Source organism: Chenopodium quinoa, unplaced genomic scaffold (assembly GCF_001683475.1).
Source record: "Chenopodium quinoa cultivar QQ74 unplaced genomic scaffold, ASM168347v1, whole genome shotgun sequence".
Taxonomy (NCBI): Eukaryota; Viridiplantae; Streptophyta; class Magnoliopsida; order Caryophyllales; family Amaranthaceae; genus Chenopodium; species Chenopodium quinoa.
The window spans coordinates 6,406,081-6,433,235 of NW_018743920.1; the positions used below are offsets into that span (position 1 = coordinate 6,406,081).

The window sequence follows — 27,155 nt, forward strand, 5'->3', positions numbered from 1 at the left end:
TTGAGGTACATCCGTGCAAGTAGTAGACATGGCTTTGACACCATCTGGTTTCTTCAATGGTAAGCTTGCTAATTAGTAGTTACACAAACTAGAAAGTAATAAATACATTGATAATTAATTAAACTTGACAAGTAATAAAACATTAGTATGTGAATTGTAAAGCATGAATTATTAATTATGCCAACTATTGAAGATTTGAATGATGAATTAATCACTGAATTCGTCATTTACTTTTTGAATTGCGAGTTTCAGTACAACATGAATCTTGGACTTTTAACATAGTACATACAGCGAGCTTGGTAAAGCAAAATTTAAGCTGCTTCAGTATTTTGAAGGTCATGAATTCCTATGGGAACTGGCTGACAAAACCACTTGACAGTCAGCTGGCTTTTCGGCTAAGAGTAATGTATTAGCTTCTAGAATTGATTTCTGAACATCTTCAAGTTCTTGTCGCATTCTTTCTGACGGAAGGCCTGTTTGGTGTTGCTCTCTGTACAAGAGTTGGGTTGCTCTCTTAACCGCAACTTCTCTTTCGCTCTCAAATATAGCTAATTTTAATGACAACATGTACATATCTTCTTCAAGTATCATCAGCTCTTCTTCTCTGAAATGCTCTTCAAAGCTACACTGCTGATATTCAACTATCATCTCATCAATCTCAGGCTTCCCATTCTCTTTCATCTCCAAAAGCATCGCCTTTTCATTAGTGACATTTTGAAGGGCAAGTCCCCTTTCCTGCAACAATTTTGTAGTCTTTTGCATCTCTACATTTTTAACTTGGATTTCACTATCCAGCTTTTGGCCCTTCCTGTTCAAATCATCAACCTGCTTCTTGATGACACCAAGTTTTTCCTGGGTTTGCTTGATCTCGTTTTGCAATTTGGTTTTTTCTTCCTCAGATTTGAGCAAATCAGTTGCCTTGCTGCAGATCAGAGCTGGAGCTTCGGTTCTCTCAATGTTATCAATGGCAAGGAGAACTCTTTGACTTTCTTGTTTTTGGTTTTCCTCCTCAAGTTTAGATTTGAGGCGCCACAAGTTGTTCCTCAGTTCCACTTCAGTTTCTTGGATCTCTCTTCTTTTTGCATTGATTTCATCGCTTTGAACCTGAAGACAGACTAGATTTTCCTTTTGTTGTCCCAAGGATGACATTGAGGCATCCACCCTTGCCTTTGCTCTATCTTCTCTTTGTTCGAAGTAAGCAACAGATGACGAAATACTTGATATAGAAACTTTAAGTGCTGCAAGCTTTTTAAATACAAGGGCACTTCTATCCTGCATCTCTGATGAGAGAGGTTTTAGGGATCCAATCTCCTGTTGCTTGAACTGCAAGAGACCCTTTAACGCATCAATCTCCCTAGAGACTGCATCAACTAGAAGTACTGCTTTCTCAATGGTTTCAAATTCACTGACAGTGTGGGCCGAACTTGAAAGCCTTTCTCGGGCCTTCTCCAGCTCCTTCTTTACAAGGACAAGTTCCTCCTCTGTTACGGTCTCAGAATAAGTTCTGAAATGCACCCTAGTATCTAGATCATCCTGAGAATCACCAGGACATTGGATATAAGTATCCTCACTACTAAACTCAAAAGAGCACTTTTCCTTGGATACCATACTTGTGATGCACATAGGAGGGATTTTCAAGACATTACTCTCACCAGTCTCATACTGGCCCTGAACACATGTTCCAAAAGAATTTTCCTCCATGATAGGACGCTGTTCATGAATATTCTGGATTTCATCTAACCCCACATCCATCTGAATTTCAGTTGTGAAAGGAGTGGGTGGACACTGGCCACATGTATTCTGCACATTCCATTTAGACGTGTCAGTTTCCTCTAAGACCACTGTGTCAGCAGACAGAATTTGCTGCTCTTTCATGCCACTGCTGCTTTCAGCAAAACATTCAGAAGACTCCAAATACTTTCCTCCATCAACCTCAACAAGCTTCTCTGGGAACTCGAATTCTCCTCTCTCTGCAGTATTGTTGTGCACAGCAGATGAAAGCAATCTTTTAATATCATCTTTCTCTTGCATTGCTTTCTCATATAAACTCATCAGTTTCTCATTTTCATCGTGCATTTCTGCAAGTTGATGCTCTAAATCCTCCAACCTTTTTATTTCGGCGTCTTTTATCTGAGAAATAGCACCAGATCCAGTATTTTGGCCTTCATCGGCGTTACCTTGAGCATCTACATTATTGACTTCACTGGTCTCTGCAGCTGCCCTTTCATACAAATCTATCAACTTACTATTGTCCTCGAGTAGAACCTTGATCTTAGCTCGTAGTTCATCATTTTCCTTAGCTAGTATGATTGCCATTTCATGTGCTTCAGCTTCTCTTTGACTTGCCGCTGCAATGACATCTACCATGGCTTTGAGCTCCTGCTGGTCATTGTTGTTCATGTCATTTGTTGTAGTCGAGGTAGCATCAGCTTGCATTTGGTGGCTTTCTTCTTTTGTGTTTATGGAAGATCTAACTTCCTGTAACTCTGCCTCCAAATCCTTGATGTGCCTGCAAGATGTGAAATTTTGGTAAGCCTGATCACATAACAAAAACATAATTGAATTCTGCAAATTGCACTCATCAGAATTCTGGAATCCCACAAATATCATACGTAAGTATCATTATTTGATCACTGCATCTTTGTTGGTAGAGACCTCAAGAATGAAAGAACTGAAGTCAACAAATTAACTTAATACTTCGTATTCTTCCAAATACCAGTCAACTTTGGCAGAAGAAAAGGGGCAGTTTATTCCCCCATTCCTTTTCTAAGTTGTGCCAATTATAAAAATGTATTAATGAGTTAGAATCTTCAGGCATGTAATATCAATAAGACCAAAGTAGTTTATGGAGACAGTCACCTTTCCAATTTTTCCTTCGCCTCCACAAAGGAGTTGAGTTTCTTACGAAGAGAATCTATTTCTGCCTGGTTTTGAATGGCCTAAGAAAAAAAGAAGTTGACCATCAGCCAATGGAGAAGCGCAAAGCTTTTAGAGCAATGAAGTCAGAAAAATCAGGTATCGAACTACAGTAAAAAATGATCTAAAAGGCACTCCAATGACCTGCACTCGCAGAAATTCGTTTTCCTCTTTGATTGATGATTGCCAAGGTGATGCAGATTCCTGAATCAATAGACCAGCAACAGGGATGAGGTTTTATAAAATTAGTTTGAATTCAAATCATCAATTGTACATACATTTTAAATCTTTTTTCCATTTGTTTATGATAATACCCAAAACCTCAATTACAAGTTTATATCCCATCATGTTATTGCTGAAGACTATTGTTAAGAAGAAATTGAACATTGTAGATGCAAAATACTAATCAAAAAGTGGTGATAAAGCAAACATTCAGTTACATAATACGGAATTATGATATTATATGCAGATATACAGTCTGTCAGCATTTACATCCCTAATATTTGCTCCCCAAGATATTATATGCAGATATACAGTCAGCACTCAGCAGCTACGTATACTAGCATATCTTTTTTTTTATCAATCTCTTCAAATATCATTATGCCAATTGGAAAGTACTCCAAATTTGAACACATATTAGTAATAGTTAAAGGTTTCCTAATGGAATAGATCACATGAGTATGACATCCTACCTTGTTAAAGTTGAGCTGGTCCAAATCGCTTGGACTGTCTGTCAGCAAACAAGGACTCCTTTTCTGCTGATGCATGTCACGTTTTGTGAGTCGCAAGTGAAGTAAACTTAACATGATAAAAAAAATCTAAATAAAAATCATTAAAGGCACCTGAGCATTGGATGGTTCTGATTCATGCATAAGCTTCCAATCAAGTGCTTCAAGTAACTGCACATTGTTTAAAAAAATTGTAAAGCCTGCTAGTCATTTACAAGAAGCAGATAGAATGAAATGAGAGTGATCAATTAAAGACCTTGTTCTGCAAGGTATTTATCTGTTCGATCATTCTTTCTCTTTCACCTTCCTCGCAGAAAGACTGTAATCTGTCGAGCAACACACATATTAGCTGTACTTAAAGTATATGTAGTGATTTCTTGAAACATATAAACAGGATTGCAATGATCTCTGTTGTGACTTATTACTCTTCTGTGGCTATCCACTATACACATACGGTTTAGTCTCTGCTAAATTTCTTGTAGAAGTCTAGGGAAAGGGCCATTAAAAGTTCAAGCACTTGATGACAGAATGACTCGACGGACATCACAGGCACATGATGGCTGGAAGGACATACCTTCTAATTTCTTCTTTCAAACGCAGATTTTCCATCGCAAATCTTGTCACCTCCTGATTCTTATTAACTTGAGCACGCAAGACCTCAATCTCTTTCAAGTGTTCCTCTTTTTCCTTTAGCAAGTGGGTCTCTGCAGAGATCTTACCAGAGGCAACAGCTTCTAATCTCTTTATCCCTGCTTCTCTGAACCTGAGCCTCATTTTCAGGCCTTGTATTTCATCTTGTCTTTGTTTTGCCTAATCAGCGTATTATATCAGATCAAAGTTCCTTTGTAATTACCGACATCATGAGGTATGGAACCGACAAGTTAAATCACACTTTTGTGAAAACATAAAAGATATCATATTAAATGTTTTATGCTGATGTTTTAAGCAGTTGGATTTAGCACAGTAGCTAATCACTAAAGATTTTTGCACATCATCGGGACTGGGGCACTTAGAGTGACATGAAATCAGTTCACCTGATTGACAGACAACTGAGATAGCATGGATAGCATGCCACTATGCCAGCACAATATTACACAATTAATAATGTTCATATTTCACAAACTTGAAAGTCCCTAATGGACATAATTGGATAACTCTCACTAAATGGTCCTGTACATTATGTTTGCTGGGAATTAGTAAGATTAAGTTGCCAGAAAGGTCATGTGTCTACAGTTAATTGCTTCTGTGTAATTTCAAAGGTAAACCCATCTGACTCTTTCACCTCCCTGCTATAGCAAATATTTGCTAGAAAAGAAATCCATGCACTTCATTGACAGGCAACAAAGACAGAATGGATAGCATGCCAGCATAGTATTACACTACTGAAAGGGGTTGAATAGATGAATATTGAATAGATTGATAAGCTACAATGTATAAAGCACATATAAAAATAACCTAGTTTTTTCAACATACAAGGAATAGTTGAATGGCAATATAGCATATAGGGTTCTTTTTCTACATACCAGCTGCATAGCTGCCTGGTTTTCAGCAGTGAGTGCTTGCAATGCCATGTCTTTATCCTTTTCCCTCCTAAATGCCCCAACAAGAGCAACCTCAATTTCTTTCTTCTGAAGAACACCATCGAACTTGGTAAGAGGAAACTTGACGCAAAAATGTGCAGTGTACAGCATATTGAAGCAACAAAAACACAAACCTGGGACAGTCTTTTATTAGAGGTTAGGGGAGTCACAGAACCATTAAGACCTTCCCACTTAAAAGCCCCAGGTGATCCTAGAAAACCCAATGTCATGGCATCATTATCCTGATTTCCAGCTCCTCCATTTTGTAAACTACGCAGATGTGACACTTCTTTCTGCACCATGATAAATCAGATGAGTTCAGACAAGGTTCATATAATTTAACTTCGTTATGATATCCAACACCAATCCAACAACAGCTTAACAATTTTCTTCTGAAAAATATTTGAAACATGAAGACAGAAATTATACTAATGTACTAAAAATAAAAAGATTGGTACAAATTCAAGTGAGAATTGAGATTGTTTGGCAACAAGACTTTTGCATTTTTGCACAACCTATAAAATATGTGTCTATTAATATAATCTTATGCTTCTCTTAGAAGAAATTCTCTATTGTATTAGTTCCTGGGAAGATATAAGATAGAGATACCTTCAATTGCTGAATTTGCATTCTCATGGCAAGGACATCACCAGAAGCATCTTCGTTTACAATGGCCTGATAGGTTGAACAAATGGATATAAATATAATAATTAATGAACATGAAGCTTACCAGTTAATATTTTTTTAGAGAATTAATGGCAAATATCTAAAGAGAACCAACTTAGCCTAACACAAAGCAGTACAGATTTCCTGACAACATACATTGTTCTTTATAAATTTAGCACGCTGAGCAAACTTCAGGGTGCTAAGAGTCTCCAGTGAGCAGCTGCAAGAAGCCGAAAAGTTATATCAAGGAATAAAGTTCTAAACACAGAAAAATCTACCTTCTATACTTGGAACTCGAGATAAAGAAAAACAGGAAATACTCTGTATCTGCTTAAGCAAAATTATAAACTCTGCCATCACCTCAAAATAGAAGAGAAATATTCGAGATTGCTAAATCAACACTACCATGTGTATGAGCTACAAACTGAACACTTTGCCTGGTTCAGATTCCCGATACATTATAGATGAAAGTGACAGTTAAAAAGAAAAGGGATGCAGGAAGCACTAACCAGCTGGATGGACTAATATTAGCAATTATAGTGGTTTTCGCATTCCCTCCAAGTGAGTCCTGAATTCCAAAGTACAGCCCAAGTCAGACTTGCAAATAGGATTCCTTGGCAGCTTAATGAGCAAAAAATTGAGTTAAAAAATACCTGAAGCAAAAAGGTTAATTTTGAATCTCGATATGGCACGTGATGGGATTTTCCATTGGATATGCTCACGAGGTTCATTATCACGAGTCTGAAGCATTATAAAAAGTAAGGACAATCAAGAGATAAATTCTTTACTGTGAGCTACTGCTATATAGTTTTAATTGAAAGAAGGAAAAACAGACCCTAAAGTTGACAGTGACTTATTGATATTTGTGGCTTCTTTAAGACGGTCACCTTCTGCACCAGAACTCTTTTGCCTGTAATGATAATCTTTGTGAGGCTAAGACTTGAAATAGATAGCAGTAAAACACTCAACAAGAAGACTAGATTCTAGAACAATAATTTCTCTCTTTCTATTTTCTTTCTTTTGTATTAGTCTAGTACTAGCAACGAGTTGCAATTTATGATTTTACCTTTCAGAGCCAGCTAAATCTACAAGATTTAGTCGAGCGAAGCGATGATGTGTTACACCTTGGGATTCCCACTGCAGTTTCACCACCATTCATTAAGCACTTAAATTTCAAACTTAGAAAATTCTGCACTATAAAAGAGCTGTTTTTTTTACACCTACTAGACTTAGAGGGAAAATACTTACAGTACTCTCAATAACACAGGTGAATACACTGTGAGAACGACTACTTGCTCTATTCATGTTAGTGGCAGCCACCTTTCTGTTTGCAGCACCCTGACAACCATTAACATTCCTGCATTAGGCACTTGTATATAGAATTCGTAAAAAACAGGCATCGATTAAGATATCAGTCACCTTAGAGACTTTGAAACATATTCCGAGATTGTCATATTCTAATTTTGAAAGATATCAGTCACCATTCACGAGTTCATATTCTAGTTTTGAAGATGACAAGTGGAATCATCACAGAATTTTACTAGTTGATACGTATTATTGCTAGTCATCCTAGAGGCTCCTAGTTAATTTGCAACCTTGTCAAAGTGACATATGTGTAAAGTTTATTGTTGTAACTCATTCAGGAGGCCCCTAGTAAAGAGGCATATTTTAAGAGGTCAAAAATCATGTCAAGGGTTGAGAATACTTGAGATTGGCTCCTTAACAAATCATGCTCTCACCAAAACCGAACCTAAACTTTAGACTTTAGCAAAGAACGAAAGATTATCTATCACCATGCAAACTTGATTATGCTTGTACAATATAATCAAGGTCTTCTGTAGGTTGAGTATGTGTTTAGTTAGGTTGATCAATACCTGAAGAAGCTGTTGCATAACATCTCGAGCACTAGTGACCTCTAACTCAGTTAGATTTTCAACATGAATGCCTTTCTTCAAGTCTTCTCTTATCTGAAAAATGAGGAGCATAAGCTTTGAAAGGAAGCAACTGGACAATAAAACATGACAATTTATACTTTAATAATCATCAACCCAGAGACTCGATCCTCAGTCCTACTGATAAGCACAACAAAAGAGAAACAAGTTTATGACCTCACTTTTACAATGCTCATTACGGCTCTATATATGAGATACAAAAAATTAAAATTGATAACAAAAGTGATTTCATAGCTTGCAATTCACATGATCCTTACCTGTAAGTTCGTTGAGGAAGGGTTTAAAAGATCAAGGATTTGTTCATTGTAGATCTCCAAGAATGAGCATTTACAAGTAAAACGGTACTTTTCTTCTCTCCGAGCCTCTTTTTCCTGTGATATTACTATATTATTGTTAACGAGTTCTTCACATTCCATCAAAAGTAAAGAAACAAGATCACAAATGAAATTTGAAGTAGTATATACTATAATCAGATTTCATGTTCTTGGTTATCTATATAAACTACATGGACTAATAGAGTAATGTCACTAATCTATATAAACTATAAAGAGTGAAGCAAGCATATATAGGCATATAATTGTACACTAACCCTATGTCTGAGAAAGAATTAAACAGCAATTTTTTAAAAATGCTGTAAGTAATCTATAATTTATAACAGATACATATAACTTTTGACTTGATCTAATTCAATATCAGTGCTAGATAGTCATAGCCATTGCAACTCAAACAGACGAATCTATAATGGAAGATATTTAAGTAATAAATATTCAAACCACAATTTTCTCACAATATCTTTTTCAGAAGAAAATACCTTTTGGATCCTGGAAAAGAGATGCTCAAACACTCTAGGTGTCATTCCACAATCAATGCTATGTCGTCGAGTGCCACCTTCAATATCTCCCAACATTGTGTGTGTTTTCCCACTTCCAGTCTGCCAATAGGACATGCAAAGTTACAGAGCCTTTATAAAATATAATTAGAGCAGAACATTGCAACTTCAGTAGAGAACAAAAACACACTACACAATGCTTCCCAGAAGAGAAAATTACATGAGACTATGAGAGTGCACTTGCCCTTTTTTTTTTTTTTTTTGACTTCCCAAATAAAAAGCCTTAGCATAAAAAAACAAAATAATCTTTTCAAACACCAAAATTAGTAGCTTAATGAAATTCATTTTTTCATATTCTACTGGACATCAAAGTAATAAAACATCCATAGAGCTAGACCACTAGATCGAACTAAAGTCGCAAGCCTATTACATGCATAAATCAATGCACGATTACAAAAATAAGACGAGTTGTATGTAAATACAATAGGCATAGACAGGCATAATGGCTTACTTGTCCATAAGCAAACATGCAGCTATTGTACCCTGCCACACAGTTTTCAACCATAGGCACCCCAGCCACTTTAAAAAGCTTTTCCTGATCAATCACATGAACAGAATTCATCAGCAATCGTACACTCGTACAGATAGGGTCAGTAAACATGATCAGATGAAGATAGAATAATAACAAATATTATACAATATGAAAGAGGAATAAGACCTGTGTAACATTTTCATCAGCAACAACATCGAAAGTGAATCGTGATTCAGGATGTCCGGTCCATGTAATACTTTGAGAACTTTCTTGCCTAACACACCTATTTTGGCCTTGCAGTGATATCTCAGAATTGTTGAGTGGGCGAAGTCTAATAATAACCTGCTCATTGAAGTTGTAACATCAACAATTGAATGTTAGTCAATCTTAGGGAAGACAGCAAACTTTGCATAAAACTCAATCATCATCTGCAATTTGCAAACTCGAGAACTTAAATCCAAAGCACTGCTTCAATTTGCGATCATGCAAAAGCACAACATGATAATTCTAAACAAAAAATATGCTCAACTAAATTTAATAAGTAAGCATCAAGTAACAAAGACTACATCATTTAATCGATTCACTTTAGTTTTTCTTTAAATTGAGCTCACTTTGCACCAATAATTCAAAGTTCAAACCCTAATTCGATCATATTTACTCGCATTCTTCATCAAGTAACAAAGACTACATCATTTAATCGATTCACTTTAGTTTTTCTTTAAATTGAGCTCACTTTGCACCAATAATTCAAAGTTCAAACCCTAATTCGATCATATTTACTCGCATTCTTTCCACAAATTCACAACTTAAACTAGAAATTAAAAACCCCAGATTTTCGAAAAACACAACAAAAAACAGAGCTAAAAATCAAATGGAATTATATGATTTGAAATCAAACCTGAACATTGTGATCTTTCCAGAAAGAAGGATCTTCGGGCAAATCAAAACTACGAACAACTAACGCATTGTTAGCAGAATCGAGAAATTCTTCTCTATCATTGAAATTTCGAACTGTTGAAGACTGCAACAAGTTATCGCGAGACATAGATTTGGCGATGCTCGGAGTAGCCCGAGCTGACTCGGGCGGGTCATGAAACCCAGTCCGAGTCTTCACTGAACTCGGTGTCTCGGAGAAGAAGGGAATCTTGAACATCAGTAATGGCGTAATTAGGGTTTCTGAGTGAGGAGAGAGAGTGGAAGAAAGCAAAAATGGCTGACAATTTTGAAATTAAAGGAATGGAGGATCTGAATCTAACGGTCAAATAGAGGGGTTTTGTTTTTGAAATTGGGGACTGTGGAGCGGAGCCAATTTGAAAGTTATTTCCATGACTATTCTGCCCTCGGTCTTTTTTTATACTTAAAGTTTTCCAAATACTCATTGCATCAATGACTCAATGTTGCCTTTGAGAACCAGACTTAAGAATGGCCCTAGCCTCAAGGCTGTGCTTGGTGCCGACCACGAATGTTTTGTGGTAGACTACACCCAACCCACTGGCTACTTCTCGTGTCATAGTTTTTGAAAAGGCATCCTACGTATAGTCGAGATTATGTATTTACCGAGTCCCGACCCAGAGTCATCTTAGGTTAATCTAATAGGATTCTATATTGATTAAGTAGGATGTTAGAATGATACATGGATAAACAAAGATGGTTTTGACAATCATTTTTGTAGCACAAGTGATTGATTGATGTTGTGGATGGAATAAGAGAAGGAATGGATCTAGAGTTAAGGGCTTTGAGGCCTTCATCTATGAATTTTGTGATTTTGTCTCATTTTATAAAGTGAACAACAACAAAGCATTACACATTAGAGGATCCAATCCCTTTTAATTTGTAATACCAAGTGAGTAGATGAATTGTTAATACTTCGTATGTATTAATTTATGGAGCTACATGATCAATAGCCTTGGTGTGTAAGATATTAGCATGTTCAAGTGATACAAGGGTGAATGGACATGGTTTCGGCACTTTTCTTGGCCTCCAGGGGAGCACCACATGTGATCGATGTTGTGCACATTACATCTTAAGAAGGGTGCAGGCACAGAAAATCTTAAATCACTACTCCTTAGATTTATCTCTCTTGAGAAACTTGATAAAATTTGTTAGCAACTATGGATAAATATCAAACAAATTGTGACCGATAATTCATAAACTCGTAAATGCTGCCATCATGAAATAGTAATTTAAAACAACATGAACTGTATATGACTTGACTTCCAGAATTGAAGAAACTGCAATATGCCGAAGGTGTATGAAATTTTTTTTTGACAATAGTGGCATTGAGCAATCCCCAAACTGCAGAAATTGAAAGAAAAGTAAGCAGGCAATTAAGAAGGGCATCTCACAAAATTGCAACTGATGCATAGAACTTGACTATAATGTGCAAATTTGTTAATAAAAAAATTTACAAGCGAGCAACAATCTTCCGAATCTTATGATGGGAATAGGTTACAGTAAGAATATAGAATTTCACAGCTAACATTACATTCTTGCCAAGAGCAGATGCAGATACCAGCTTTATACACCTCATAGCCTCTTGGAATATCCAGATCCTGCGCATTTCTTGCATAGTACCATACCTGAAAAGAGAAAAGATACAAAGATTAGGTTCAGACTGTGTAATCTTCAAACACTGTTGTGCTTTAGCAGCTAAAGATAATCTGCATTGAAGATATTTGATGACCTATGTTACTCAGAAGTCTCAGAGTCTCAGACACAGATCTTGTGTTGGGAGGGCAAATATAGAGTGTAAGGCACACCACGACTCAAGACTTCGGCCATGGCCACTTTTCAAGAATTAGACTCAGAGCATGCATAAAACATTTGCCTAATTTTTCAAAACTGTTTTCACGGGGTTTCCATATTACAATACACACATTAAAAGTTTGATTGATCTGCGAACTTCTGTTGTTTTTTTTTTATCTCAAGCCAATATCTGAGCATATATAGCATAATTATCTCCTCTTTCCATAGCTTTTAAAATTTTCCTTCACAACTTTGCAGTTTAAGGATGAGATGAACTTATATAGCCAAGGCTGCATACTTGACAAAGAGGCCCGAAAAACTCCATCAAAAAGTCTACCCTGAAATGGCTGGTGATACTCCCATATTCCCTGGTATACAGTGTTTGAAATTGATACTCTATTCTTAAACACTATATTAATAGGCTCATTGTGCTAGGCGGGTGATAGACCAAGGACAGGCTTTTAAGGATTGGTGTAAATGCTGATTAACTATGCTCTGTCTGTGGTTCAGCTCCAGAGGCTCGTGTTCATTTGTATGCAGATTGTATATACAGTGAAAGTTGTCCTCCATATTAAAGCAGTGTAAGAGTGGCTATCAATTGTTCACTTAAAAAGAAATCCCTACCAATTGTGAAGGATATGGATTAAAGTTTTTTACACTTATACCTACTACAGTTTGGGGAGTCCTACCTAGAACTCTTGAGGGTTTTCCAGCTAAAGTCTGGCAAAGGTTTGTTGATATTTCGACAGGAAAATTTATTGCCAAATATTAGAACCATACTACGTATTATTATAGTGTTTGAATGAAATTGAAGTGTCAAGTAAGGATTTCATACCCTTAATAGAGAATCAAGTGTCAGACACTGTTATGTAATGTAACTCAAACTGAAGATTTGAAGTAGCATAGTCAAATAAACTACTGGCTAACTAGCACCTAATAAAATCTAACTCCTCTCTTTGAAACAGTAACAATGACGAATGTATGTGAAGTTTTAGCATCGTGAATCAATACCTGCACCCTTGCAGACTTTGCAATCAATCTGTCCTTTTTCTGTCTTCATTTTTCCGTCATTGCAAAATACGCATTTTGTACCCCCTGTATATCAAGAGGCAAATCTTTTTCAAACACTGCTGGTTCATAGTAAAAATGCTTCGACTATTTGAAGTTTTCAATCTTTGAATGCCACAAAGAGTCAATCAAGTTCTCAGTTAACAGATAGAAGTGTAGAAAAGTATAAAACGTCAACCTTCCATTTGCATACAGAAAAAGTTTCTAATGCAAATTGCAAAAATAAATGTGCAAATCGTAAGATCTGCATTCACCAACAGTCCAACACTAAACATGCTTTCACTCCTATAGTGTACTTCTTCATAGTTGGTAAAAATAAAACTTAAGACAGGTTTGGGGAATGAAGATAAGAGCATACCATTTCCTGCACATCGATCACAAGGAACAGGATCGCCCTGCAAAAGCCTATCAGTTATTCACCCATCAACACTTATATCTAGAACAGAAAAATGCTCCTGTCAGTACCAACATTGAACAGCAGTATTAAAACTCCACTAAATTGCTTGAATTAGTTGGGATTAGTACTTTGTTAGAATGTTATTGCAACCTTTGGAGGCCGGATCTAACACTAAACTAGACCAAAAAATAATCTTTTCTTTGCATTTCAATCAAAAACAGCTCCTAAACTAGTTTTAATTGCAAAGGTTGAGGACTCGAGATTAAGGTTGTGCACGCTCTTGGCTGCCCAAGACCCCTACCGGATACATGTATGGTGGTTGTCATGTTGATGCTTGCAGCAACATTATAAATTGATTGAAAATACAAGTACATTGAGCAACTAATCACAAAATGCTATTGTTCTTACCAAATATTACGAAGTACTTCACAAAGTAGAAGTAATTATAAATCATGCACCAGATTTATTACCCTAATTAAATAGGATAAACATTTACAATCAATTTCATATTATTTACTTATTTCTTCCACAATGCTTTCATCAACTGTTTATGTCAAAATTCAAACTCCTTGTTTCACAACTCACATAATTATTACAAACATAAATTGATCAAAAACTCAATTTGAAACCATATTACTCGGACTTGTTGGCCATTTCATGATCAAAATAAAGTGTCAAAGATCCGACATGGGTACTTTAACGCGAAATGAAAAGCCAATACCAAATTCTTAATGCAATTAATTCAATGGCAATAAAATCAAATCAAAAATTCCATTACAAAATTCAGCTCAAAAATACTAAAATTAAGGAGTACCTTAAGGCCAAGGAAGAGAGAGAGTGTAATTGCAAGCAAGACGCTGACAGTAACCAAGAAAGTTTGGGTATCGGGAGGTCTGTCGAAAAGAGCAAGCATGAAAATCGGAGGAATTACGAGATTTTGCCGGGAATTTTTGAAAATGGGATTTCGACAAGATTTATTTTTGAATTTGGGAAATTTGGAGTTTTTGTTGGGAATAGAAGAGGAGAGAGATATGTGGAAGAACGAATGAGAATGAAAATGGAGACGATGATGTTGATGATGAAGAGGGTAGCAGCTGTGGTTCAGTGACACCGCCATGGATAAGACACAGTACGTTCAATCGCAATTACGGGGCGTTTGGTAGTACGGGCTACAAAGAGGGAAGATATAAGGGAAAACGGTGACCCCAACTTCTCCTATGCAGCAACTGTGATCTCCTTTTTTTGTTATACGAAATTACCTTAGTTAAAAATTTTATCTCACTCAAAACCTTATTTCATTAAATATTAACTATGGTTAGAATTATATTTTTTATAAAAAAAAAGTTAAAAAAAATTAACCCCAACCACCAAAAACCAGCCACCACCTGCCCAGCCACCATCTCCCTTTCGGCGACACTACCCTAGGTTCCATCGATTGCCGGCGACGCTACCCAGACTCCCCCGAACGCTGGTGACACTGCGCCAACTCCACCTCAACCACCGCCAAGCCAAATTCCCAAATCCCCACCCACAACCCTCTCTCCCTCTCGTCCTTCTCACCGTCACCACCACTAGGTTGTCGAACTCAGAACCCCGACCATCGAACCCAAACACGACCACCTCCAGACCACTAAACCACCGATCTCTCTCTCTTTCTTCTCCGCCATCTCCTCCACCCTCTCTCTTTATCTTCCGCCATCTTCTGCCTAGAATCGAAACCTCAAACCTAAACCCACCATCCCTCCTCGACCCAAACTAACCAACCCAATGGCGAAGCGGCGAGGATCGAAGGTTAGTGAAGGAATGGTCAAAGGAGAGAGATTTGTGAGGTTAGGGTTCAGGTCTAGGCGGTGGAAAGGGTGGAGGCGATGGTTCGGCAGTTTGGGTGGGAGGTCGGCGTTTCAAATGAGGGGGTTTGGTGGCTCCGGTGAGGGTGGAGGTGGTGCTGACTATATTCGGTGGGGATGAGGGTGAAGGTGGTGGTTGGGTTGGTGATTTTTATTTTTAGGTTTTTTTTTTTCTTTAAAGCTAATCATAGTTAGTTTTTTTAAAAAATTTATAACACTCATTAATGTTATATGGAAGATAAATTTCTTAATTAGGGTCATTTTGCATAATAAAAAAAAAGGAGGTCACCATTGATGCGTAGCAGAAGTTGGGGGTTACCGTTGAAAATTTCCCTTTTTATTTTTTATTATTTTTCAATAAACTATTAAAATTATTATCTTTCTTTTACAATTTTTTTAATACTCCATTTATTTTTTTTCCCTCATTTGATCTAAAATAAAAATAATATTTGACTTATTGAGTCGATTGAAGCGCACTCCACATTTTCCATTGCGGCGCCTTCTGTATATCTTTCATTGAAGTTGCTTCCGAGGTAAGATAATGGTTGTAATCATCGAATTATTAATTTCATAATCTAGGGTTCATCGTCAATTTAACTCTCAGTATACTCAATGTAGGGTTGTTATAAACTCGATTGATGAACTTTTAATTATAATTTCTAAATTCGACTATGCTCCTATAGCAGTAAATTATGAACTTGATTTGATATTTGAATCAAATTTGCGTAATTATGAAATTGAAATTGGACCTTTCTTCCCTAAAATCATAGAGCCTAATAATATTCGATTTTGCTCAATTTGAACTATGAAATTGGACCCTTCTTCCCTATAATCAAAGAGCCTAATTACCTTTTTAATGTTTGGATAAATCATGAAACATTAATGTTAATATTTTAAGTTCTAAAAGTGAAATTACAGATTGAATTCTCAAGTCTACTCCCACATACAATGTCTACAAGTGAATTTGCTAATTTCATTGGAGAGATTGCACACGATGCAAATGAGGGTCCTGAATGTGCTGATAAAACACTGGAATCAGATTATTACGAATCAGATGATAGCGTGCATTTTGTTTACGTTATAGCATCACCTTTGTTCGAGTTATCGTCTATCAAAATCTCAAGGGACTCGTTTTTAGTAATGGATATGAAAAGGAGGAATAAGTATTAGCGCATAGCACCTATGTGCTTAGAAAGTGTATAGGATGACACTGGTTTTCTAGTGGTACAATTCAAAGTACAAAACGTACGTACCACTTTGATTAAATGTACCAATGTGATTTCAGTGGTACATTTTTGGAGTATTAAATGTACCACTAGCACAGTTAAGTAGAATATTCAAGTTTTCTAATTCCTGATTAATTACGCTTCTGCCCTCCTATACACTTCGTTTGTCAATAGGTTCTATGCACTGATATGCACTCTGTTTAGGGTAAAAATTACCCTGGACACGTGGCCCTATAGGGGTCTGACACGTGTCATCACCCTATTGCACCATGGGCATCCAACCAATGGATGCCACGTGGCATTGTACCCCCAATAGGGGAGCAGACCCATCTGCTATAAAAAGAGGAATCTACCTCATTTATTGGTATTCATAAATACGCCCGCAAAACCCGAGCAATATTAATTGCGGAATTTCCCGGAATCCGAGAGAACCAATCTACCTTCTGCACGTAATTTCATCCGGAATCATACTAACTTGACCTTCGGAGGCGAAACTCCACCCAACCGGAGTTTCGTGGTTTTGCAGGTACATAAGTCAGGCGTACATTCCCGGTGCTGTAAGTCTCCCGTAGGACACCTCAGAAAACCCCGAAACATTTGGCGCCGTCTGTGGGGAGAGTACCACTTGGATGGCATCTGAAAATGTACCAAACGTAGAGGGAAGCCGACCCACGGCTGACCCTGAGGTCCACACGGACCATGAAAGCGGAAGTGGAGACGACTACAATGTCGAAACCTATATGGCCCCTGACGGGTCTTTCCGCTCCAGGCACACCCATTCCAAAGAAAAGAAGGAACGGGACCAATACAAGGCTTGCCCCAACAACCCAGGCGGCAAGCATACCGGACAACCCCAGGCGGCGGAGAAGTCGGCCTCCGTCACCAGAGAGGAGCTCATGAACCTCATGAGTAACATCAAAGGGGAAATCACCGACATCATCAAAAAGTCAGCTGGTTCCAGCAAGGGCCAGTCGGCCAAGAGGGCTTCAGTAAAGAAGCCAATCAAAGACCGGGTGCCTAATCCTCACCCGAAGCCCAAAGGGGGGGATGGGCCCTTAATTGACCTTTCAAAAATTCGTTTCCCTGAATCAGGGCTGCGAAAGGCCATCCGGCAAATACAGCCGGATGGGTCAAAAAAGACCTTCACAGATGCCCGGTTGTTTATCCAGGATAAGAGAGGTCAGAGTATGTCCCAGACGGCTTCTACGTCGACATACCCAGACAGTTTCCGTAATTCTTCGATCAAGCATTCGGAAACTCACCCTAGGAGCCAGACGCACGGCACGTCCGTCCGTACTGCTCCTCATGTGATCCACCAGGCTCCATTTGTGCCTCAGCAACCATATGGAGCTGGATCACTATACATGCAGCATTCTCCTTTTGGGGGAATGGCGGCAAACATCGTCCAGCCCATGGACTGGCAGCTCCGCCTGCTAAACCTAGGAGAACAGCCTTCGGCTTTCTCCCGGGAAATAACCGAGGCGGCACAGCCGGCTAAGGTTAAGAATGTGTTGGTAGGTACCTACGACGGTACCACCAACCCGGAAGACCACCTGATGGCCTACACCAACCTCATGTACCTACAGGGGTTGGACGACGCCGCCTGGTGTCGATGCTTCCCGGAAACACTAAAAGGCATAGCCCAACGGTGGTTCAGCAACATGTCGGCTGGGTGCATCAATAACTTTAAGACGCTTGCATATCTGTTCGCGTCCAACTTCTCCATGAACATCCCGGCCATGAAAACCAGTCTCGACCTAGGGGCGATCCAGCAGGGTGACAAGGAGGGACTTCGGTCCTATGTCAGGCGGTTCAATCTGATGAGAATTCAGATACAAGGACTATCTGACGAAGTCGCGTACACATACTTCTTCAAGGGTCTGAAAGATGGGTCGACTTTCAAGTTCGACTTAGTTCGCAAGAGGGTTGCTACACTCCAGGAGGCACTAATGGAGGCTGAAGCCTATATACAGGCGATGGAGCTCTGTGCCGTCAAGCACCCGTTAGAACCTATGCGATCTGACGTAAAGGAAAGCCGTTCCATCAACCGGCCAGAAAAGAAAAGAAAAGAAAAGAAATCTGGGTAGCTGACCGCCCAGGTCAGTCATCCCAGAAAAAGAAAAAGAAGTTGGAACCGTGTGTCCCCAAGTACGAGTTCAACAAGGACTGCTCCTCCATCCTCATGGAGATAAAAAACCGCTTGACCATTGAAAAGCCGGCTCCTCTAAAGAGCGCTGTCAAGAATCGGGATAAGAGCAAGTATTTCCAATTCCATGAGGACATTGGCCATGACACCAATGGTTGCTACAGCCTCAGGCGGCTATTGGACCGATTGGCTGATGAGGGGGCTTTGAAGTCCTACCTGACAAAGTCCAAGGGTAACCCTACAAATGGAGGGCAATCGTCTAAGAAGCCGGTGGTGAGCTCTGACACAGATGAAGAGCATATCTACACCATTGCAGGCGGCTTCACTAGTGGTGGCCCCACCAAGCGTCGAAAGACGTCTTCCCAGAAGTCTTCATCTCTGAGAAAGACAGGGGTACGGTCAGGCGGCCCCACGATGACCCCATTGTCATCGAATGTAAAGTTGCCAATCAACGAGTTGGCCGGATCCTAATCGATACCGGGAGCTCGTCTGATCTGATAAGCTATCGCTGCTTGGCGAAGCTGAAATACAAGCCCAGCAGTATGCACAAGGCCCCCCACCCCCTAGTCGGATTTGGAGGTAGGGTAGTGCATCCGGTAGGTAGGATAGACCTACCCATCCGGCTGGGAGGCAAGGGGGAAGGGCGACACATGGTCGTCAAGTTTTTGGTAGTCGAAGAGTTGACTGCCTACAACCTCATATTGGGACGTCCAACCCTCAATGAGTCCAAGGCGGTAATCATCCCCTCCCTCATGCTGATAAAATTCGAGAGGGATGATGGGTCAGTAGGCTCCCTAAGCGGGGACCAAAAGGCGGCTAGAGAGTGCTATCTCTCAGACGTTAGGCCGACTGCCCATGCAGCCGGCCCCACCGAGGAACCTACTGACCTCGATGACAAAGAAGCCGGGCATGTCCCTAAGGCAGGCGGTACAAAGAGAAAGGCGGACCTATTAGCCCCCGCTAAGAAAATGAAATAGCAATCACTAGCCGGGGAAAGGCTGGATGACTCCCGTCCCCAGCCGGCTGGTGAAAGCATTGATGTCGTCCTGGACGACAGCCGTCCTGACAGAACCATTAAAGTTGGGACGGTTGCTTTTGAAAAGTTGGGGGCAGACTTGCTCCAACTCCTGAGAGAGTTCAAAGACCTCTTCGCCTTTGAAGTGGAAGAGATGCCAGGCGTCAGCCCGGATCTAGCTGTCCACAAGCTAGCTGTTGATCCCAAAATAAAGCCAGTTAGGCAAAAGAAGAGGGATCATGGAGAGGAGAGGTCACAGGCGGCAGCCGCCGAGGTCAAAAAGCTCCTCGACGCTGGGTTCATTCGGCAATGCTATTACCCGGATTGGGTAGCTAATGTGGTCCTTGTCGAAAAACCGAATGGTACCTGGCGAATGTGTGTAGACTACATTGACCTAAACAGGGCATGTCCAAAGGATAGCTACCCGCTTCCTAAGATAGATAGTCTGGTTGACTCTACAGCCGGCCATGCCCTGATGAGCTTCATGGACGTCTACTCAGGCTTCCATCAAATTCCCCTATGGAAGAAGGATCAGGAAAAGACGGCCTTCGTCACTGATCAGGGGTTGTATTGCTACACGGTGATGTCGTTTAGGTTGAAGAATGCGCCTGCTACCTTCCAGCGAATGATCAACACGGTTTTCATCCATCAAATCGGAAGGAATGTAGAGGCGTATATAGACGACATGATAGTCAAATCCAAGCTCCAGGCGGATCACCTAGCTGACCTCCGAGAAACCTTCACCACACTCAGGCGGCACAAGGTCATGCTTAACCCCAAGAAGTGTGTCTTTGGTGTTGAGTCTGGGAAGTTTCTCGGATTCTTGATTGATCAAAGAGGCATAGAGGCCAATCCGGAGAAGGTCCAAGCGGTGATTGACATGCAATCACCCCGAACCGTCAAGGAGGCCCAAAAATTAACCGGCTGCCTGGCGGCATTAGGAAGATTCCTCAGTCGGTCAGGCGACAAGTGTCTTTACTTCTTCCAAGCAATCAGGAAGAGGTCCAGATTTGAATGGGGAGAAGAGGCTGAGGCGGCATTCCAAAGGTTAAAACAACACCTGCACTCGTTGCCCAGACTAGTGAGCCCCCTGCCCAAGGAGGTTCTCTACATGTACCTAGCCGTCTCAGATCACTCCCTTAGCGTCGTTCTCCTTGCTGAGAGAGACGACAAACAGCTTCCAGTGTATTTCATCAGCCATATTCTCAGAAATGCTGAACTCCGGTACCCAATGATTGAAATTTTTGGGCTGGCTCTCTACAAAGCAGTCAAGCGGCTAAAGCCATACTTCTTGGCCCATCCGGTAATTGTCTATACTGATCAGCCACTCAAACGACCAATGACCACCATGGAGTCATCCGGCCGAATGATCTAGTGGGCTGTTGAAATTCAGAGCCTGGAAATAACTTTTGAGCCTAGGCGGGCAGTGAAGGGTCAGGCGTTTGCTGACTTCATTGTCGAAATGACTAGGCCTGCTTAGCCGGAAGATGCTGGACAGGTTTGGAGGTTATTTGTAGACGGAAGCTCTACGATAAACGGTTGTGGTGCAGACGTAATTTGCAAATCTCCAGAAGGAGATACATACGAATATGCACTACGGTTCAAATTTCAAGCTTCAAACAATGAAGCTGAGTATGAGGCCCTGCTAGCCGGTATGCGCATGTGTAAGGCGGCAGGGCAAGAAAAGTTGTCGCCTGCTCAGACTCTCAATTGATCGTCAGCCAATTCAATGGTGACTACGAGGCCACCCATCCGGCAATGATCAAATACCTGCAGGCTGTCAAAGAGGAGGCGGGGGCATTTGATGAGTTCCATTTGGAACAAGTGCCCCGGTCCGAAAACAACTAGGCGGATGCCTTGTCCAAACTGGCCTCATCCGCCACTTGTGACACGCCTAGGTCAGTCTTTTGGGAGGTTATGGAAAAAATAAGTATCGAGCATGATCCCATTGGAATCTTAGACCGAAGCTCCACCTGGATGGACCCCATCCGGGACTATTTGGTAGACGGCACCCTGCCGGATGCCTCTTCAGAAGCGGCAGCACTTAAAAAGCGAGCTCTGAGCTTTGAAATGTTCAAGGGGGAACTCTTTTAAAAGGGGTACCTCCAGCCGTTACTGAAATGCGTAACCCCAGAGCGGGGAAGAGAAGTGTTAGAGGATCTGCATGCGGGCTTTTGCGCTTCACATATAGGAGGCAGGACTCTAGCAAAGAGAGCCAGACGGCAAGGTTATTTTTGGCCGACCCTTGAGGCGGATGCCATGGACTTGGTGAAAAAGTGTGACAAATGTCAGAAGTTTTCCCGGCTCATACACCGTCCGGCAACTGACCTGACGGCAATCTACAGCCCGGTTCCCTTAGCAAAGTGGGGCATGGACATCTTGGGTCCTTACACGCCTGTCTCAGGCGGTAGGAGATACATTCTGGTGGCTGTAGATTACTTCACTAAGTGGGTTGAGGCCGAGGCGGTCAAAGGCATCAAGACGAAAGACGTAATCTCCTTCATATGGAGAAACATCATCACCCGGTTTGGGGTGCCTATGTCTATGGTTTTTGACAACGGTCCTCAATTTGAAACGCTTTCCCTCAAGGATTGGTTGGGAGATCAGGGGATCTCGCATTTTTTTTGCATCTGTTGGCCGGCCCCAAGCAAACGGTCAGGTTGAAGCCTTCAACAAACTCATCTCAGACGGCATAAAAAAGAAGATCGAAAGAGCCGGTGGTCTGTGGGCGGATGAGTTACCTCACGTCCTTTGGGCCATCAGAACGACTGAGAAGGGGGCAACCAGTGAAACCCCGTTTCTAATGGCGTACGACACTGAAGCGGTTCTGCCAATAGAGCTCTATGAGCCAACACTCCGAGTCATGCTCTATGACGAGGAGGCTAACTGGGAAGCCATGCGCCTAGCATTGGATTCACTCCCAGAACGCAGGGGCAATGCCGCCTTACGTCATGAAATATACCGTCTAAGAATGACGAGGGCTTACAACAAAAGAGTACGCAAGCGCCCTCTCAAAGTTGGGGACTTCGTACTACGAAAGATGGAGGCCACTGGCAGGGCAAATGAGCAAGGGAAGCTGACCCCCAATTAGGAAGGCCCATATCGGATATATGACGAAGTTAGAGGCGGCACCTACCGCCTGGAAACTCCAGACGGTAGGAAGCTACCTAGGACCTGGAATGTGGATAACTTGAAAAAGTACTACTTCTAGGAAGATGTGGTCATTTTTTGTAAATAGAGCAAATTAATGAGAAATACTTTATTTCAATTTCTGTGTACCAAAGTCCCAATGTGAACAACACATCCGGATATTTTTTAAGATCGGGCAACCGTTTGCCCCAAACATAAACCAAAAACGCTAAGTACCTAACTTAGTCGATTAAACGACACAAAGCCTATAATAAACCGTCTGCTCAATCTCTGAACAGACATCCGACAACGCCCATCCGGGTGAATTTGTCGAAGAGAACATCTCCCTTCCGGGTGGTATATTGTTCTAAGCGTCAAAGCGTCGGACGGTCTTTACTGGCTAGGTTAAGCCCATGACCGTCCGAATGACCTATTGCAAACGAGATAGAGCCGGATATTGCCCCCAAGGCAATACAGGCGGCAAAATTAAATCTCGTTGGGCAGACGGCTATTGCCAAAAAGCAACCTAGCCGGCTTAGACGCCCATTAATCAATTTCTAACAGATCTTGACCGACTGTTACCCCATGGTACCCCAGACGGGGAAATTATAATTCAAGCCACAGCCTTCTTTGCTTCAAGGCAACTAAGGCGGCGAACGTTCTATTTAATTTACTTCCCGCCAATTTGGGAAAGATTCCATACGGATGTTACCCCAAGGTAACCCAGCCGGTAAGAACTCTATAGTCAGCCGGCATAGGCTGGCTCAGACTTCTCACGCAAGCGGTCACAAAGACCCCCATTTCGCTCTAAGTGAGACTCAAGCGGCAATCAGTACATTAACGTCTGACCTAAACCCGCTTGACCCAGATCGGTTGATTGTTTATTTAGGAATGTATGGGTAGCTATTTGCTTAGTGTTTGCACTAAACAATCACCCACCTAGGGGCAGTCATAGTCAACCCATTTGGCATTGTTAATTAAAAAAAGGGGAGGGGGGGAAGCATACAAACAGCGAAAAGCAAAAAAATAGAACAAGGTTTACAAAAATGACCGACTCAATCGGCATAAAATTATATTAACATTGGAATTTGTTCAAGTGTTAGCCGGACCCCCATCCGGTGAAAAAAGATACATCAGATACACGACACGCAGGCCGGAAAATTAGAAGACAAAGAGCTTAAGGCAGAGGCGGAGCCTTATCCTAATCCTGGCTCTGCAAGGCGGCTCCTGGGACAGGAGGGGCAATCTCCTCTTGATTCTCTCCCCCTTCTGAGTCGTTCTCCGCCTGCATGGCCTCAATTTGCTTTTGGACCCACTCCTCATAAGGCTCCGGAGCCGGCTGGTTCGTTTCTCGCGCATCAATGGCAAGATCTGCATATTTGTAGGCAAGTTCCCAGACGGTGTACTCCGCGTCCGGATGGACCAGGGACCAGGCCTTCTGCATTCGAGCAATGCAGTCTTGCTCATTCTCTTCGATGAGCCGAATCTGTTCAGCCTCCAGCGTAGCCTGGAAATTTTCGCTGGCCTTGGCTGCCGCCTCCTTCAAGCGGACGTTGTCAGCAAGGAGATTGGTGTTCTCCTTCCTAGCCACATCCAGGAGTTTGGAAGAGTCTTCCACCCTCTTCAGCTCCGCCTCGACATTATCCTTCTCTGCCTTGAGGTTGTGGATCTTGGTGCCGGCTTCATCGAGTGCCTTTTGGAGCCGCTTGATGTTGTCCGCCTGTTGCATGATTATGCTTTTAGTTTTCAATTCATGCATAATCACGGAAAACTGGGCAACGTTATGGGCATCAGACGCATCCCGTTTAGCCCGTCTTACCTCCTCACACTTGCGGGCATAAGCCTTCTTGAGCCCTTCTACGCACAACATCGACTGCAAAAGCCCAGACGGTGTCAAAAGTGACCAGGCCGCATAATAACTTAAGAAACGAATTGAAGGATTATGTACCTCAGACAGGCCGGCTAGAACCTGGTCGGCATTGAAGGAATGGATCCCTGGGATCGTCTTCTTCTCCTCTTTTGGGACGGCCTTCAGCATGGCCCGAGCGTACCGTTGTACATCCGGCCAGCGAGGGGAGTGATCTGCACCAGAAATAGATGGTGAGAAGGCAACATACTTCCCTCCTATCGACTGCCGGCTGCCAGAAGAGTCTTCTGGCTGGAGATGGGAGTGCGACTTGACCCGCATAGGCTTGCCAAGCAAAGAAGGGTTGAAGGGGTCAAGAGTACCTTGGGTGGTGGGCTGAAGGTCATGACTGCCCTCAACCGGTATTGAAGCACCGGATGCCCTAGGCGGCGCCGTCTCCTTTTCATGAACATCCGGTTGCTTCTTTGACAAATCGAACCCCAAGCCGAGGTTCTTGAGAGTTTTACCCCCAATCGTCAGACGGCTGGGTACCGTCAAAGAGGAAGTCTTCCTCGCCTTGTTCTAGGCAGGCGGCTCCTCTCTAGGCCTAGGCCTGATTATTTTTAAAACAGAATGGGGCACCTTGCTCCCATCCTAAAAACAAACATAGCAATCAGGCGGCATTGAAGCCAAACGGAAATATATGTAGAAAGAGAAAAGGAACATAAAGATACTTTCTTCGCCGCCTGAGCAGCAAGTTTTTTCTCCGCATTTGCCTTGCGGATTTCAGCGGATGACTTGGCGGGTGTCTTGTCAGCTGGCAACATTGCAAATCCACGCACTGCACAAAAGAACCCATCCGGTCAGAGAAACAAATAAAACAAGGAACAAAATATAAGATAGGGGCAATCTCTAATGTGACCTACGTTTGTCAAACTGAGTGCTAAGCTTACAGACGGACAGAAACGCCTCGTCTCGAAGAAACTCGTGCCTAGGTACCCAATTTCTAGGTACACTTATTAAGTCCCCATTGGAGAGGGTTGTGGTGGTCTCTTCAAAGAACTTAGACTCTATTATTCGCTCATAGTCCTCATCCGGGATACGAGGCTTCTTGCATTTGTGACCCAAAAGGGTCGGCTTCCGGTTGTATATCCTATACTCCCGGTTCTCCTCTTGAGTAGGGGCGGAGACCAAGTAGAACCTGTTATTCCAGTCAGACCACTTAGACAGTTTGTCTAAAGTCAGCAGGTACTGGGGATAGGTGGTCAATGTGTACCAGGCTCTCCAACCGCCTGGACTTCTGCTCAGGTAATGCATGTGAGCGAAAGCCTCCCATCCGGGGTTGATTTCCTACATCTCGCAGGCGGAAATGTAACCCAATATGTTGACCCATGAGTTGGGGGTTAACTGCCAAATACCAAGGCCATATCCTCAAAGGATAGCCTTTATTGTGTTATGAAGGGGGAAGCGGAGACCAGCCAGGAATGCCGCCTCATAGCAGCCAAAATACCCGTTTGCGTTGGGCTGCTCGTCTTCCCAAACAATAGTGCCCATCTCAGGCGGCACAATTATTTTCCATTTCTTCCCAAGCGGGCGAATTTTTAGGAAGTTGATGAGTGACATTTATGTTACCCTTAGGGGTAGTGTATTGGTCTCTTTTCTCCTGTTTTTCTTAGGTTTTCTACCTCTTTTCTCCTCTTATGGCTTCCTTTTCTTTTATGGATGAAAAGTATGCTTATTTGCGCTTGTTTTGATAATCTTTATGCATAATTTTATCATCCCCATGCTCTCGTGATCTTTGCTATCTTTTGTAGGTTCCATGACGGTCCTAAGCACGGTAGGAGGCCCCTTGGCCAAGTATGGAGGCATGGACAAAGACATGAGGAGCAAAAGGGAAGAAGAGGAAGCAAGAAGAGGAAGTTCAAGAGGAGGTGTGACCACACCTCTAAGAGGTTCGGTCGAACCTAGGTGTGGTCAAACTTTTGAAAAGTTCGACCGAACCTCCAAGGCAGTTTCAACCAAGTTTTCAGCATGTTTACAGGAGGGGTCGAACCAGGAAAGTTCGACCAAACAAGGATCAGGGAGGTTCGACCGAACCTACCCTGAGTTCGGCCGAACCTACCCTGAGTCCGGTCGGAGCTTTTCCCGTTTCAGCTGACTTTTTGCGGAGCTTCCTAAGCAATTTTGTAAAGGGTATAAATAGATTTTTTTTACTCATTAAAAAAAAAGGATTTTTCAGTTTAGAATAGTTTTTAGGTTAGTTTTAGGTTTTTAGAGAGAGAAACTCTCAAATTTTGGAGAGAGAAAGTGAGGAGCACAATGGTTTTCATGGATTTTGGATAATCAAAGGAGGAATTTGATGATTTGAAGATCTCCATTTTATATCAATGAGCATTTCTTACTCTCTTCTCTCTTTATGCTTTATTAATTGCTTTGTTAATCATGTTTGAGTAGATTTCCTTCTACTAGGTGTTGAGTGAAGCTTTGTTATGGTTAATTGAGTTATTTGAGATAAATTTGATGATAATTGTGT

General features: G+C 41.6%; 2 protein-coding genes across 4 annotated transcripts; both read right to left on the reverse strand.

Annotated features, from left to right (window-relative positions):
* Window positions 1–141: 141 nt before the first annotated feature.
* LOC110688197 (kinesin-like protein KIN-12E) lies at window positions 142–10,566 on the reverse strand. 2 transcript variants are annotated; one of them, XM_021864910.1, is made up of 22 exons: window positions 10,102–10,566; window positions 9,390–9,545; window positions 9,183–9,266; window positions 8,654–8,773; window positions 8,100–8,213; window positions 7,765–7,857; window positions 7,139–7,228; window positions 6,957–7,027; window positions 6,726–6,800; window positions 6,544–6,631; window positions 6,400–6,458; window positions 6,047–6,110; window positions 5,834–5,899; window positions 5,359–5,517; window positions 5,168–5,272; window positions 4,219–4,454; window positions 3,901–3,970; window positions 3,759–3,815; window positions 3,609–3,671; window positions 3,061–3,120; window positions 2,860–2,939; window positions 142–2,509 (listed from the first exon to the last, which is right to left on the reverse strand). In XM_021864910.1, the coding sequence occupies exons 1-22, from the start codon at window positions 10,354–10,356 to the stop codon at window positions 337–339; spliced, it is 4,338 nt and encodes a 1,445-aa protein (XP_021720602.1). In that variant the 5' UTR covers window positions 10,357–10,566; the 3' UTR covers window positions 142–336. The 2 variants fall into 2 exon arrangements, with proteins under 2 accessions (XP_021720602.1, XP_021720601.1); XM_021864909.1 differs by having other exon boundaries at window positions 3,609–3,674.
* Window positions 10,567–11,250: 684 nt separating this feature from the next.
* On the reverse strand, window positions 11,251–15,435 carry LOC110688198. Of its 2 annotated transcripts, XM_021864912.1 has the most exons (5): window positions 14,228–15,435; window positions 13,375–13,411; window positions 12,960–13,043; window positions 11,689–11,782; window positions 11,251–11,498 (listed from the first exon to the last, which is right to left on the reverse strand). In XM_021864912.1, the coding sequence occupies exons 1-4, from the start codon at window positions 14,528–14,530 to the stop codon at window positions 11,730–11,732; spliced, it is 477 nt and encodes a 158-aa protein (XP_021720604.1). In that variant the 5' UTR covers window positions 14,531–15,435; the 3' UTR covers window positions 11,251–11,498; window positions 11,689–11,729. The 2 variants fall into 2 exon arrangements, with proteins under 2 accessions (XP_021720604.1, XP_021720603.1); XM_021864911.1 differs by lacking the exon at window positions 11,251–11,498 and having other exon boundaries at window positions 11,545–11,782.
* Between the last annotated feature and the right edge of the window lie 11,720 nt (window positions 15,436–27,155).